Source organism: Trichomycterus rosablanca, chromosome 1 (assembly GCF_030014385.1).
Source record: "Trichomycterus rosablanca isolate fTriRos1 chromosome 1, fTriRos1.hap1, whole genome shotgun sequence".
Classification (NCBI taxonomy): domain Eukaryota; kingdom Metazoa; phylum Chordata; class Actinopteri; order Siluriformes; family Trichomycteridae; genus Trichomycterus; species Trichomycterus rosablanca.
Window position 1 is genome coordinate 59,101,332 of NC_085988.1, and position 14,161 is coordinate 59,115,492.

At 45.7% G+C, this 14,161-nt stretch overlaps 1 protein-coding gene across 1 annotated transcript in view; it reads left to right on the forward strand.

Moving 5' to 3' along the window:
- Positions 1 to 14,161, forward strand: part of syn3 (synapsin III) — a 178,429-nt gene that overhangs the window by 146,002 nt on the left and 18,266 nt on the right. Inside the window, exons 9-10 of the mRNA XM_063004723.1 lie at positions 7,283 to 7,357; positions 8,591 to 8,693. Coding sequence (XP_062860793.1) covers positions 7,283 to 7,357; positions 8,591 to 8,693 — 178 coding nt within the window. The remainder of the gene's footprint in view (positions 1 to 7,282; positions 7,358 to 8,590; positions 8,694 to 14,161) is intronic.

Below are 14,161 nucleotides of genomic sequence, written 5' to 3' on the forward strand. Positions count from 1 at the left end.
GTGTATAAGGATGGATAATGCCTTGTACTCAACAGTGACTTTCATCCTGCCACTTTGTCATAAAGGCCTGATTGTGGAGTGCTACAAATATGATTGTTCATCCAACATGTTCTTCCATCTCTACACATCACTTTTTGAGCTATTTAAAGTGACCATTGGATCCATTCTTATCTTTCTGACCAATTCTCCTTTTGCACAGATGCCAAATTTGATCAGATGGCTAACTCAGGGAAAGTTGATTGCCGCTTCCACCAGTCAAAAAAAGCGCAGGTTCATTTGTGAGCATAGATATGAAACTACATCTCCCAGGTGATTGACACACTAATCAGAGCTGATACACCACATCTGAGCTCAGTATTAGAAAAAGGCATGGCTAGCTCAGAGTGGTTCTGAGTCTTTGCATTTTGATAGGTGGCCAGTGTTGCGTTCTACCCAATAAAGTACATGTGGATTTAGAGAGAACAAACACTACCCTTTAATAGACCACATCCCCTGAAAAAAGACATCAGATACAAGTAGAATTGTACATACCAAACCCACCCAAATGTTTAAAATACAGTCATGGAGCAACCAGCGTCATAAATAATACCACCTGCTGCAATTACAGTAAACTAGAACATGATCAGGATCATCAGGATGCTAAAACACACCAAAATAAGTAAATTGCCCAGGAAACTAAATGCTGCATCCTGAACCTACCTTAACATTTGTAAAAACGTGTGTAGCAATGGCTGAACCTCCAAAGTGAACAACAGAACAACAGAAACATCACATGCATAAGCAACTATAAACCCCTAACAATCATAAATGCCAAAGACCACACCACTACCACTAAAACAAAAACCCAGGAGCAAATCTGGTGTGTGAATACGTCAACAAATGAAGTATTTGTTAAAGATAGGCTCAGATATGTGATTGTGTGAATGTAGGTATGTATGTTGGGGCAGTGTGTTTGTGATAAATATGAGTGAGATGAATGTGAGGAATGAGGGATTGAAATTTAGAAGAACCGTAATGTGATTGCATACTCTGTTCACACTGATTAATTCATTTGATGACTAAGAATGAAACTATGGGTATAACGAGGTCTGTGGTAGCTGGTGAACGTGCCCCGGGTTCCCAGCGAAACAGACGTTACAGAGCTCAGCAAACAAAGGGCTCTTATACCAGACCTCCCAATTAGTGCTGATCACCCACAGCTGTGGGGCTGGCTATTTAAGCCAGCTCTACACAGCAGTGGGTGTCGCACCTTTGTTTGTTTTGTGGTCTCTTGTGGCAGCTCGTCCACACTGTTGTTTAGCCATAGGTGGTAGCCCTGGTGGCGCTAGGCCATTAGGGTAAGTAAAACCGCAAGGTTTGAGGTAGTGAGGGTTTTCTTTCTGCCTCTTAGAAATAGTGTGGTGCGACGCCGCGCAGTCCTCGAACTGCTGTTTGTTTCAGCGCTAGCATTAGCTTAGCGGTCTCACTCAGTGCTCTATTAGCGCTGGTTATATCCTAGGCATCAGTGCCTTTAGTTAAACAGAACATTGGATTCTCCAACCGCTGGGTGGCGACTCCGGAAAGTACTCGGTAGTCACGCCAACATCCCCGGTTCGAATCCACACTCTCTACAGCTGCCCAGCTCTCGTGTAGTTGCTGGGTAGACTCTTTATCGCTGTCTCTTTAAAACGCTAACTTTAGCTTTAGCGGCTTTCACTCCGCGCTGTTTTAGCGTGGTAGTAATTCCGGCATCAGTGCCGTTAGTTAAACGGAACATTGGATTCTGCAACCGCTGGGTGGCAACTCCGGAAAGTAATCGGTAGTCACGCCAGCATCCCCGGTTCGAATCCACACTCTACCGTTGCTTAACCTTTCTCATTTGTTTTTCTCTTGTTTCAGATCGGTGTTTGTCAGCTTCCGTCGGAGTTTCCGATTGGGTTTTGTTTTGTTTTATGTTAGCTGTTTACCTTTTCTGTTGTCCTTATTAATTAAATAAAATATCTTTTTATATAATTTTACTTCTGCATTTGTGTCCCTTTCTTCCCACGTGACAGAAAGGTGCGACCATACCATGGACGCAGCAGAAGTTCCACCCCTTACGGACGTGCTACGTCATCAAGGGGTAGCGTTAGGCAGGCACGAGGTGGCCCTAAACGAGTTGGCGCAGCGGGTAGCTGCGCTCACCCTGCAGCCGCCAATTCTTAGGTCCGGTCCTGAACCCCCTGCCCACTCTCCTACCCACTCCGGAGGGTGTGGAAACCGCGACACCCCTATTTCGCCTCCCGAAAGGTACTCGGGAGAGGCTAAGAGGTGCCGTGGCTTCCTCCTCCAGTGTGCCCTTGCGTTCGAGCTGCAACCCTCTCGCTACCCCACGGAGCGATCGAAGGTTGCATACATAATATCCCTTTTGACTGGCCGAGCTTTAGAATGGGCTACTGCCCTCTGGGAGCAAAATGCTCCGGAATGCTCTTCGGAAAGCTCCTTTAAGGAAGCTATAAAGGAGACCTTTTTTCACCCTTCGGGTGGCCGTGAGGTAGGCCCTCGTCTACTCGAGCTTACCCAAGGTGCTCGGTCAGTAGCCGATTATGTAATCGAGTTTCGAACGCTCGCGGCTGAGTGCGGTTGGGACGAGGGGGCCCTTACTGCCATATTCCATCGTGGTTTGTCTGGTAAAGTGAAGGACGAGCTGGCCACCAGGGACCCTCCTACCACTCTTAAGGACTTCTATGTCCTGGCCAACGCCATAGACACCCGCCTTCGCCAGCGAGCCCGGGAACGGGGCACCTGTTCCCCGTTCACCCGCTCGCAGGTCTCTCCCAATTCTCCTCCGCCTGTTCTGGATCCTGAACCCATGCAGTTGGGGTCAGCTCGCGCTGGTGCCCCAACGGCTTCGGGCCCGCCTGCCCGACCCCGGCAGCCATTAAACTAGTAGGCCGCTCTCGAGCTAGGGACTCGGGAGTGAGCCGAACTACCATCCCTGTCCAAGGACTATTTCTGCAGGCCCGGTTGCTTTGGGGCCTGGGAGACACAGACCTTCGGGTCTGTGTGGATTCAGGCGCGGTGGAGAGTTTCATAGACATCAACCTGGTACACAGGCTGGGGATTGAGGTCCAACCGCTAACAACTCCAGTGTCGGTCCATGCTGTGGATGGCCGACCTGTAGCGGGCAGCCCGATAACCCACCAGACGCGACCTCTCACGTTGCGCCTGGAAAACCACGAGGAACGGATCACCTTTCTTGTGACTCACGTTCCTCACCTCCAGGTGGTTTTGGGGTATTCGTGGCTGCAAAGACACAACCCCCAGATCGACTGGGCCACCGGATCGATCTTTATCTGGGGAACGCAGTGTCGGGACTCGTGCTTACTGCAAGGCGGCGCGAGCCCCGAGCCGTCCGAACCCAAGATGGCGATCCCGGATTTGGCAGCTGTTCCTCCTGTGTACCATGATTTACGGGAGGTTTTTAGCAAGTCCCGGGCGCAGGACTTGACCCCCCACAGACCGTTCGATTGCGCCATCAACCTTTTGCCCGGCACTACTCCTCCTAGGGGGCGCCTTTTTTCGCTCTCCGGCCTAGAAAAGGTTGCTATGGAGGAGTATGTGCGTGAGGCGCTCAAACAGGGGTTCATCCGTCCTTCCTCCTCCCCAGCTGGGGCAGGGTTCTTTTTTGTGAACAAGAAGGACGGCACCCTGCGCCCCTGTATCGATTATCGCGGTCTGAATGCCGTTACGATCAAGGATCGGTACCCGCTGCCGCTGATGGCCACGGCTTTCGAAGCCCTTCAGCGAGCCTCGGTTTTTTCAAAGCTCGATCTTCGCAGCGCGTACAATTTGATCCGGATCAGGCAGGGGGATGAGTGGAAGACTGCGTTCATTACGCCCACTGGCCACTATGAGTACTCGGTGATGCCATTTGGGTTAATGAATGCCCCCGCAGTCTTCCAGAGATTTATCAATGAGGTCTTGCGGGAGACTCTTGGTAAATTCGTCTATGTTTACTTAGACGATATTCTTATCTTTAGTCAGTCCATCGACGAGCATATAGGGCATGTCCGACGAGTTCTCCAGCTCTTGCTCGACAACCATCTGTTTGTCAAGCTGGAGAAGTCAGTCTTTCACTCCCCCACGGTCTCGTTTCTGGGGTTTGTAGTGTCCGAGGGCACCCTGCGCATGGACTCGGCTAAAGTATCTGCGGTGGAGAAGTGGCCAACTCCAAGTTCTTTACACCAACTGCAAAGGTTTTTGGGCTTTGCAAACTTTTTTCGGCGTTTCATTAAGAACTTTAGCTCAGTCGCCGCCCCGTTAACGGACCTCACAGGCAAAGGCCCGTTCCAATGGACGGTGCAGGCCCAGCAAGCTTTCGACAAGCTAAAAACACTCTTGACAACTGCTCCCGTCTTGCAGTTGCCCGACCCAGAGGAACCCTTCGTTGTCGAAGTGGATGCTTCCGAGGTCGGGGCTGGGGCAGTTTTGTCCCAAAGAGTGGGGCCGGGGAAGAAGCTACATCCATGTGCCTTCTTCTCGCACCGCCTGACTCCAGCCGAGCGGAACTACCCGGTCGGAGACAGGGAACTCTTGGCCATTAAGTTGGCGTTAGAGGAGTGGCGACACTGGCTCGAGGGGGCCAAACATCCTTTTCTTGTCTGGACGGATCACAAAAATCTGTCATTCATCCAGCAAGTCAAGAGGATGAACTCCCGTCAGGCCCGGTGGTCCTTATTTTTTGGAAGGTTCAATTTTACACTGTCTTATAGACCGGGGTCCGAAAACGTCAAACCGGACGCTCTGTCTAGACAGTGGGAACCGACCAGGCCGGAGACCGGACCTGATCCCGTGATCCCCTCGACCCAGATAGCGGCCCCAATCACATGGGGCATATCGAAGGTCATTCGGGATGCCCAACGGGCTGAACCCGACCCCGGTGGGGGACCTCCTGACAGACTGTACGTACCTTCATCCGTACGGTGTCAGGTCTTCGAGTGGGCTCATGCTTCCCCATTTGCGGCGCACCCAGGCGTGACTAAGTCCCTGGTCTTGCTGCGCCGAAGATTTTGGTGGCCGGGGATGGAGAATGAGGTACGTGACTTTGTCCGTGCCTGCTCTGTGTGTGCTCTTAACAAGAGTCCCAGAGAGCGCCCCAGGGGCCTTCTTCATCCGTTGCCAATACCGGCTAGACCGTGGTCCCACATTGCCCTGGACTTTGTGACAGGCTTGCCTAAGTCCAGAGGGTTCACGGCGGTATTGGTAATTGTCGACCGGTTTACCAAATCTTGCCTCTTTATCCCACTGCCCAAGCTACCATCCGCCATGGGCACTGCGCAGATCATTCTGAATCATGTGGTGAGAGCACATGGGGTCCCCTCAGACATTGTGTCAGATCGGGGCCCACAGTTTGTGAGCCAGTGCTGGCGGGCCTTTTGCCAAATTATTGGCGCGAAGGCCAGCTTATCCTCCGGTTACCACCCGGAGTCGAATGGGCAGTCGGAGAGGCTTATCCAGGATCTGAGCAAGATGCTCAGGTGCCTGACGGCAGGGAATCCGACCACGTGGTCGGATAAGCTGATGTGGGCAGAGTTTGCTCACAACACCCTGCATCATTCGGCGATCGGCATGTCACCGTTTGAAGCTCAGTTCGGGTACCCTCCTCCGCTCTTTCCTGAGCAAGAGCAGCAGGTAGCGGTCCCGTCTGTACAGCTTCAGGTCCGCCGCTGCCGCGCCGCCTGGCGCAAAGCTAGGCAGGCACTTGTGGCCACCCAGCGCTCTGTGAAGCGCAAAGCTGACCGCAGGCGGCAGCCGGCTCTTACCTTCCGGCCAGGCCAACGAGTACTTGTTTCAACGAGGGATCTCCCCGTTCGAGGTGTTCCACATAAGTTGGCACCCAAGTACATTGGCCCGTTCAAGGTGGTAAAGCGGATTAACCCGGTGACGTATAGGTTGGAGCTTCCTCCCCGCATGAAAGTGCATCCAACCTTCCATGTCTCCCATCTCCGACCATTTATGTGCGGGGGAGTTTTACCCCCTCCCCAACCTCCCGCCCCTCGTATCATCCAGGGTGCCCCTGCCTTCACGGTTCGCCGGTTACTTGACAGCAGGAAGGTTCAGGGTAGTACCCAATACTTGGTGGATTGGGAAGGTTACGGCCCTGAGGAACGTTCATGGGTACCGGCTCGTCAGATCCTGGACCCTGAACTGATCCGCGAGTTCCGACGGAACCGTGCTGCGGGTCTTGGGACCTCAGGAGCTGTCCCTAGAGGAGGGGGTTCTATAACGAGGTCTGTGGTAGCTGGTGAACGTGCCCCGGGTTCCCAGCGAAACAGACGTTACAGAGCTCAGCAAACAAAGGGCTCTTATACCAGACCTCCCAATTAGTGCTGATCACCCACAGCTGTGGGGCTGGCTATTTAAGCCAGCTCTACACAGCAGTGGGTGTCGCACCTTTGTTTGTTTTGTGGTCTCTTGTGGCAGCTCGTCCACACTGTTGTTTAGCCATAGGTGGTAGCCCTGGTGGCGCTAGGCCATTAGGGTAAGTAAAACCGCAAGGTTTGAGGTAGTGAGGGTTTTCTTTCTGCCTCTTAGAAATAGTGTGGTGCGACGCCGCGCAGTCCTCGAACTGCTGTTTGTTTCAGCGCTAGCATTAGCTTAGCGGTCTCACTCAGTGCTCTATTAGCGCTGGTTATATCCTAGGCATCAGTGCCTTTAGTTAAACAGAACATTGGATTCTCCAACCGTTGGGTGGCGACTCCGGAAAGTACTCGGTAGTCACGCCAACATCCCCGGTTCGAATCCACACTCTCTACAGCTGCCCAGCTCTCGTGTAGTTGCTGGGTAGACTCTTTATCGCTGTCTCTTTAAAACGCTAACTTTAGCTTTAGCGGCTTTCACTCCGCGCTGTTTTAGCGTGGTAGTAATTCCGGCATCAGTGCCGTTAGTTAAACGGAACATTGGATTCTGCAACCGCTGGGTGGCAACTCCGGAAAGTAATCGGTAGTCACGCCAGCATCCCCGGTTCGAATCCACACTCTACCGTTGCTTAACCTTTCTCATTTGTTTTTCTCTTGTTTCAGATCGGTGTTTGTCAGCTTCCGTCGGAGTTTCCGATTGGGTTTTGTTTTGTTTTATGTTAGCTGTTTACCTTTTCTGTTGTCCTTATTAATTAAATAAAATATCTTTTTATATAATTTTACTTCTGCATTTGTGTCCCTTTCTTCCCACGTGACAATGGGAACTGTATTTTTTCATGTTTCAGGCTGAACTGGTATGATTCACTTCCAAATTCTTTCTCTTCCTTTCTTTATTTATTCAGGAGAACCTCCATCTCAGGAAACTGGAAAGCCAACACAGGCTCTGCTATGCTGGAGCAGATTGCTATGACAGATAGGTGGGTCTGTGTATGATGTATTAATAAAATATTATTTACAGAAAATAAACAGTTTGCTAGACTTAAAGGTAAGCCTGGAACAACTATTACAGCCCCAGTTGGCACATTATAGAAAATACTTTGACTTTTATTTAAGTGTAGACAGTATGAACCCAAGATATTTCATGTTATGTTTGTTTAAATTAATTTCATTTGTTAATATACATTCATTCCTGCATTTCAGGGGTTTTACATGTTGGGAAGTGTTTAAAGATAGAATGGCTAGGACATAGCATTATTAATTCAAAGCTTTCTCACAGAATATGCAAAATTATAAATTTAATTTATAGAATGAATCTAGAATTTTTTATTTATTATTTAAAGAATAAATATAGAATTATCCACCGTTGCCTTTTTAATGCACAATGAATTAGCCCTCAACAAGGTTCAGCTGTGGGTCCTTAACAGGAGACTAATCATACCGAGGGGGCGTTGGCCCATCACCGAAAACAAACGCTCTCTCACCATGTGCTCCTGGAAAGGTGGGCGTGGCAGGTGCACAGGAGCTCCAGCAGGAGCACACAGAGGCTGTGACACATTTTTTTAAGAATATACCGTCTTGAGTATGTTAGCTGAAGCTGGGGTGTAATTTAAGGTTTGCAACAGAGCAATATTTAAAACCACAAATGCCAGTCCATATCTGAGTGGAAGGATTAAATTTTTAGAGTAGCCTACTCAAATTCTTGACTTGGCTTAATAGAGATGCTATAATGTGACCTCTAACAAGCAGTTTGCATGTCTAAAAACCTAAATGTAAAAACCTCACAGGCTATTTGATTTAAAGCAGATTTGCAAGGCTTTTAGTTGCATTCATTGCATGTAAAGGTGGTGCAGTCAGTTAAAAAGGGGCAATTACCTTTTAATAAAGGCCCTTATGAATGTTTAATGACTTTGCTTATTAAATAAATAAAATAATGTTTTAAAAAATGTTCACTCAGAGTGTCTTACTGACGTTCATTTTGAGTAATGTTTTGTTTAATAGTTTAAAATTATTTAGTGGAATAAGTATGCTATAACAAGCAAAACAAAAATTTACGGGTACCAGTTGAAATCTTGCCTCAATTATTAACTGACCCATTTTAATTTAACGATCTAATTGAATACTCATATCTTTTAGGTTTGTTAGTGTTGTTTACATCTGTATACATCCCTTGTAGCAGGTCAGAACTGTTTGTGACGAAATTGGTTCCTTAGGTATCGTCTGTGGGTGGACTCATGTGCTGAGATGTTTGGAGGCCTTGATATCTGTGCAGTCAAGGCTGTCCATGGAAAGGATGGCAATGATTACATTATAGAGGTACATCAAACAAATCCACTGCTCATCACACACAATCAATCACACTAATAGGGCCATTTGATGACTAAGAATGAAACTAAGGGAATTGTATTTTTTCATGTGTCAGGCTGAACCGGTATGATTCACTTCCAAACTCCAAATCCACTACTCATCACACACAATCCCTTAAAAAACTTTCATCTTAAACTTGACAAAACATCACTCACAATGGTCCAATGTCAGGAAACTGTATAAGGATATGAATATTCATTTTTTATCAGCACAATAAGCATAATAAAATGTATTTATTTTTAACACAGACACTTTGTCATTGTCATAAATTAGCACAAATGTCTAAAAACCAGATTTCACTTTGTCGTTGTGGGCTATTTTGTGTAGAATTTTGTGACTCAAAATGAACTCAATCTATTATAGAATGAGTCTTGTTTATAATATTTATTTTCTTTGCTATCCCAAAACAAGCTGGTAAAGTGGCATGACACTGAGTTTTAAGAGTTTGTGTAGGACAAACTAAACTCCCTGATGTTCTATTAGTTGGGTGGAATTAAAGTCCAAAGCATATCAAAAGCAAAACAAGAGAAATGTGATTTCTATATGTCAGGATTTGGTTCCTTTTCTATGAATTTGTTGATGAAGCTGGTACAAAAAGAATGTTTAACAAGCAACATGACTAAGTATTATGACTATTCTGTGATGGTGTAAGTCATTTATTTGATTGAGAATGGAGTCACCAATAATTTGGATTTCTGTATAAAAAGATAATGAGAGTGCATGTTTTAATGTAATTAACCTAACACATCTTACCATGTAATATTTCAAGTGTGGCTAGGGGTAGTAATAAACAATGCATGAACGAAGACTCATTATATTTATATGCTAATTATCTGTATTTTGTTAGGATATCTTAAATATCAACGGATGGGTATTGGGTAACAGCACTAAACAAGCATATAACAAGTTCTAATAGGGTGGATAAAGTAAACATTTAGACAGCACTGTGGCATATCTGTAGAGCTGGTGCCCACAGCAACGTGGGTCCCGAGGGCCTTGGCTTTATCTTCATGTCTGGACTTTTTGTGAGTTTGTCATGCAGAAGGAGAATTGACTATCAAACTGTCAGGTGTGTAGAGTGACTACATGATTAAATATGTGATGTCCTGTGATGGACTGGCAATCTGACCAGATAGTATTCCTGTCAGAGAACCAATATGTAACGTTCACTGGAGCCAGAGGCAATAAACGCAAGTGGTATAGAAGTGAAGATACTGAAATCAGTAAAGTGTGTGTATAAAAGTTTAATAGCAAGATTAGTTGAGGTGGTGATTTTAAGTTGTTCAAACATACACAAACAAATACAGAGACATGGCAGGTTCTACAAAAGCAGGACCATCAGGACAACAGTGAAAATAGAGAATGTAGTCAGTAAGTAGTTGCCTTCAGCTAGTTTGTTTTCCTCCCACCACTCAAAGACAGACGAATAGAAGGATTGGCTACTCCAAATTGCCCCCAGGGATGAATGAGTGTGTGGGTGTCTGGCACCTTCTCCAGGGTGTATTTTGACTGGTTCAAGGACCATAAAGCCAGACTTCCTCTCCCGCCAGTTGGAACCCCCAACGTCCTCTTACCCCGTGAGTCCATCATACCAGGATGCTGAATTGTGGCCCCCCTCTTATGTGGCCTTGAAAAGGTGATTCAAAAAGCTCAGCAGCAGAAGCTTGATCCAGTAATGCCTACCAGGACTTTGTTTGTCCCATCTTCCTTCCGGTTGTGGGTCCTGAGTTATCAGGCTTGAACTGCCCTTCCCTTTTGTTTGTCACTCAGCCAGCAAGTTCACTCAGTAGTGTGTGTGCATCCTTGATAAGTTTACTTAAGTGAATGTCCCTCAAATTGTGACAAATTATCGATCAGGGAAAGGATATAAAACACTGTAAGAATTTGAGTGTTCAGCAGTTGCCTCAATATTTTTGTGGCTGTTCAGACAAATTGGTCATGAGGGCAAAAAGGGCTTGGGTCAAGGAGGTAACAAAGAACAGTCAGTCAGTGCTTCAAAAGTACTGTGCAGAGACATGAAAACCTCACTCACTCACTCACTTTTTTAACCACTTATCCAAGTAGGGTCATGCGGGGGCGGGGGGTGGGGTGGGGTGCTGGAGCCTATCCAGCTTTTCAATGGCCGCAAGGCACACAGTAACACCCTGGACGGGGCGCCAGTCCATCGCAGGGCAGACACACATACACACACACAGACATACACACACCATTCACCTATAGGGCAGTTAAGTGTCTCCGATTAACCTGACTGCATGTTTTTGGACTGTGGGAGGAAACCCACACAGACACGGGGAGAACATGCAAACTCTGGACAGAAAGGACCCGGACCGCCCAGCCTGGGGATCGAACCCAGGACCTTCTTGCTGTGAGGCAACAGTGCTACCCACCAAGCCACCGTGCCGCCCTGAAATGAGAACCTGTTGGGAAAAAAATTGAATCACTTGAGTGATTAAGTGTAGACTCATAAATAAAAATAGCAACTACAGTAGACCCTTGAGTTACGAACGGTTTACCATATGAACATTTTGGGTTACGAGCGATCTTTTTCAACTTAACGTATGAACAAATTTCGGATTACGAACAAAAATTTGCGAAACACATGACGTCACGAACAAGTTGACTCAGAACGTCTCTCTCTATATACAGTGTATCACAAAAGTGAGTACACCCCTCACATTTCTGCAGATATTTAAGTATATCTTTTCATGGGACAACACTGACAAAATGACACTTTGACACAATGAAAAGTAGTCTGTGTGCAGCTTATATAACAGTGTAAATTTATTCTTCCCTCAAAATAACTCAATATACAGCCATTAATGTCTAAACCACTGGCAACAAAAGTGAGTACACCCCTAAGAGACTACACCCCTAAATGTCCAAATTGAGCACTGCTTGTCATTTTCCCTCCAAAATGTCATGTGATTTGTTAGTGTTACTAGGTCTCAGGTGTGCATAGGGAGCAGGTGTGTTCAATTTAGTAGTACAGCTCTCACACTCTCTCATACTGGTCACTGAAAGTTCCAACATGGCACCTCATGGCAAAGAACTCTCTGAGGATCTTAAAAGACGAATTCTTGCGCTACATGAAGATGGCCAAGGCTACAAGAAGATTGCCAACACCCTGAAACTGAGCTGCAGCACAGTGGCCAAGATCATCCAGCGTTTTAAAAGAGCAGGGTCCACTCAGAACAGACCGCGTGGTGGTCGTCCAAAGAAGCTGAGTGCACGTGCTCAGCGTCACATCCAACTGCTGTCTTTGAAAGATAGGTGCAGGAGTGCTGTCAGCATTGCTGCAGAGATTGAAAAGGTGGGGGGTCAGCCTGTCAGTGCTCAGACCATACGCCGCACACTACATCAAATTGGTCTGCATGGCTGTCACCCCAGAAGGAAGCCTCTTCTGAAGTCTCTACACAAGAAAGCCCGCAAACAGTTTGCTGAAGACATGTCAACAAAGGACATGGATTACTGGAACCATGTCCTATGGTCTGATGAGACCAAGATTCATTTGTTTGGTTCAGATGGTCTCAAGCATGTGTGGCGGCAATCAGGTGAGGAGTACAAAGATAAGTGTGTCATGCCTACAATCAAGCATGGTGGTGGGAATGCCATAGTCCGGGGCTGCATGAGTGCAGCAGGTGTTGGGGAGTTACATTTCATTGAGGGACGCATGAACTCCAATATGTACTGTGAAATACTGAAGCAGAGCATGATCCCCTCCCTCCGGAAACTGGGTCGCAGGGCAGTGTTCCAGCATGATAATGACCCCAAACACACCTCTAAGACGACCACTGCTTTATTAAAGAGGCTGAGGGTAAAGGTGATGGACTGGCCAAGCATGTCTCCAGACCTAAACCCAATAGAACATCTTTGGGGCATCCTCAAGCGGAAGGTGGAGGAGCGCAAAGTCTCGAATATCCGCCAGCTCCGTGATGTCGTCATGTAGGAGTGGAAAAGCATTCCAGTGGCAACCTGTGAAGCTCTGGTAAACTCCATGCCCAGGAGAGTTGAGGCAGTTCTGTGAAATAATGGTGGCCACACAAAATATTGACACTTCAGGAACTTTCACTAAGGGGTGTACTCACTTTTGTTGCCGGTGGTTTAGACATTAATGGCTGTATATTGAGTTATTTTGAGGGAAGAATAAATTTACACTGTTATATAAGCTGCACACAGACTACTTTTCATTGTGTCAAAGTGTCATTTTGTCAGTGTTGTCCCATGAAAAGATATACTTAAATATCTGCAGAAATGTGAGGGGTGTACTCACTTTTGTGATACACTGTATATATACAGTGAGCAAACATTCGCACAGCGGACAGTGTTTTTCCGGTGTTTTCTTTATATTTTGTAAAATTCAGTATTAAAATGTCCCCAAAGAAGGTGCAGAGAGAGCGCAGTGGTGAGAAAATGAAAAAAATCTATTACATTTATTGTTGTATAATTACTCCTGCCAGTAGCTGTTACTGTGTATTAGTTAGAGGCGACAGTGAGTGAGAAGGAAGAAGGAATTCGGCTCAGTAAAGTATTCTTTCTTTCGTGTAGTTACACATACAAAATACAACACTACTGAAATAAAGAAGGAAATAATAGAGAAATATGAGAGTTGTTGTTTCTGGTAGATACATTTTATATAAAAAGAAGGAAATGTATTACGGTGTATGGTACAGCACACATACTGTACTGAAATGTGATGTGTTTTTATGTACAGTACTACTGTGTATTGTTTATTATTGTTTATTACAGTAATGTCTATTCTGTAATTTACAAGTAAATAAAATACACTTGTATTTATAACAAAAAAGATTATTTGAGACATTAGAAAGGTTAGGTAAGGGGGTGGTTTGGGAGGTCTGGCACGGATTAATTCTGTTTACATTATTTCTTATGGGAAAAATAGGTTTAACTAACGAACATTTTGACTTAAGAACAACCCCTCGGAACCAATTAAATTCGTAGGTCAAGGGTTTACTGTACATTCATTCAAAATTTAATCTACAACACAATAAGGTGTACAAAAAGTCAAGGCCTCTATACTAGAGTAAATACTTTTTGAATCTACTATAGATATTTGGATATTTTTAAAAAACCATGCCCAGTGACCTTTAGACCTTTAGAGTTTTTGATAGTAGCAGGTTTCTAAAATGTCAACATAGTTAATTTAACAACATAACATCAACATAGTTAATTTAACATTTTTATTTGTTACAAATATGTAGGAATTTACTGAATTAGCTAATTATTAACACATTTCTAAAACATAGAGAACAGTCACTGCCAAACATTTCTTAAACATAGAGATCAGTGAAATCTGCCTGCCAGTTGAAACTTTAATTGAAAAAATGTACCAGATCTTTTTGGATTGGCTTACGTATGTAGCTTTTGTCAAACTGTGAATGTGAAGATTGCACTGAGCT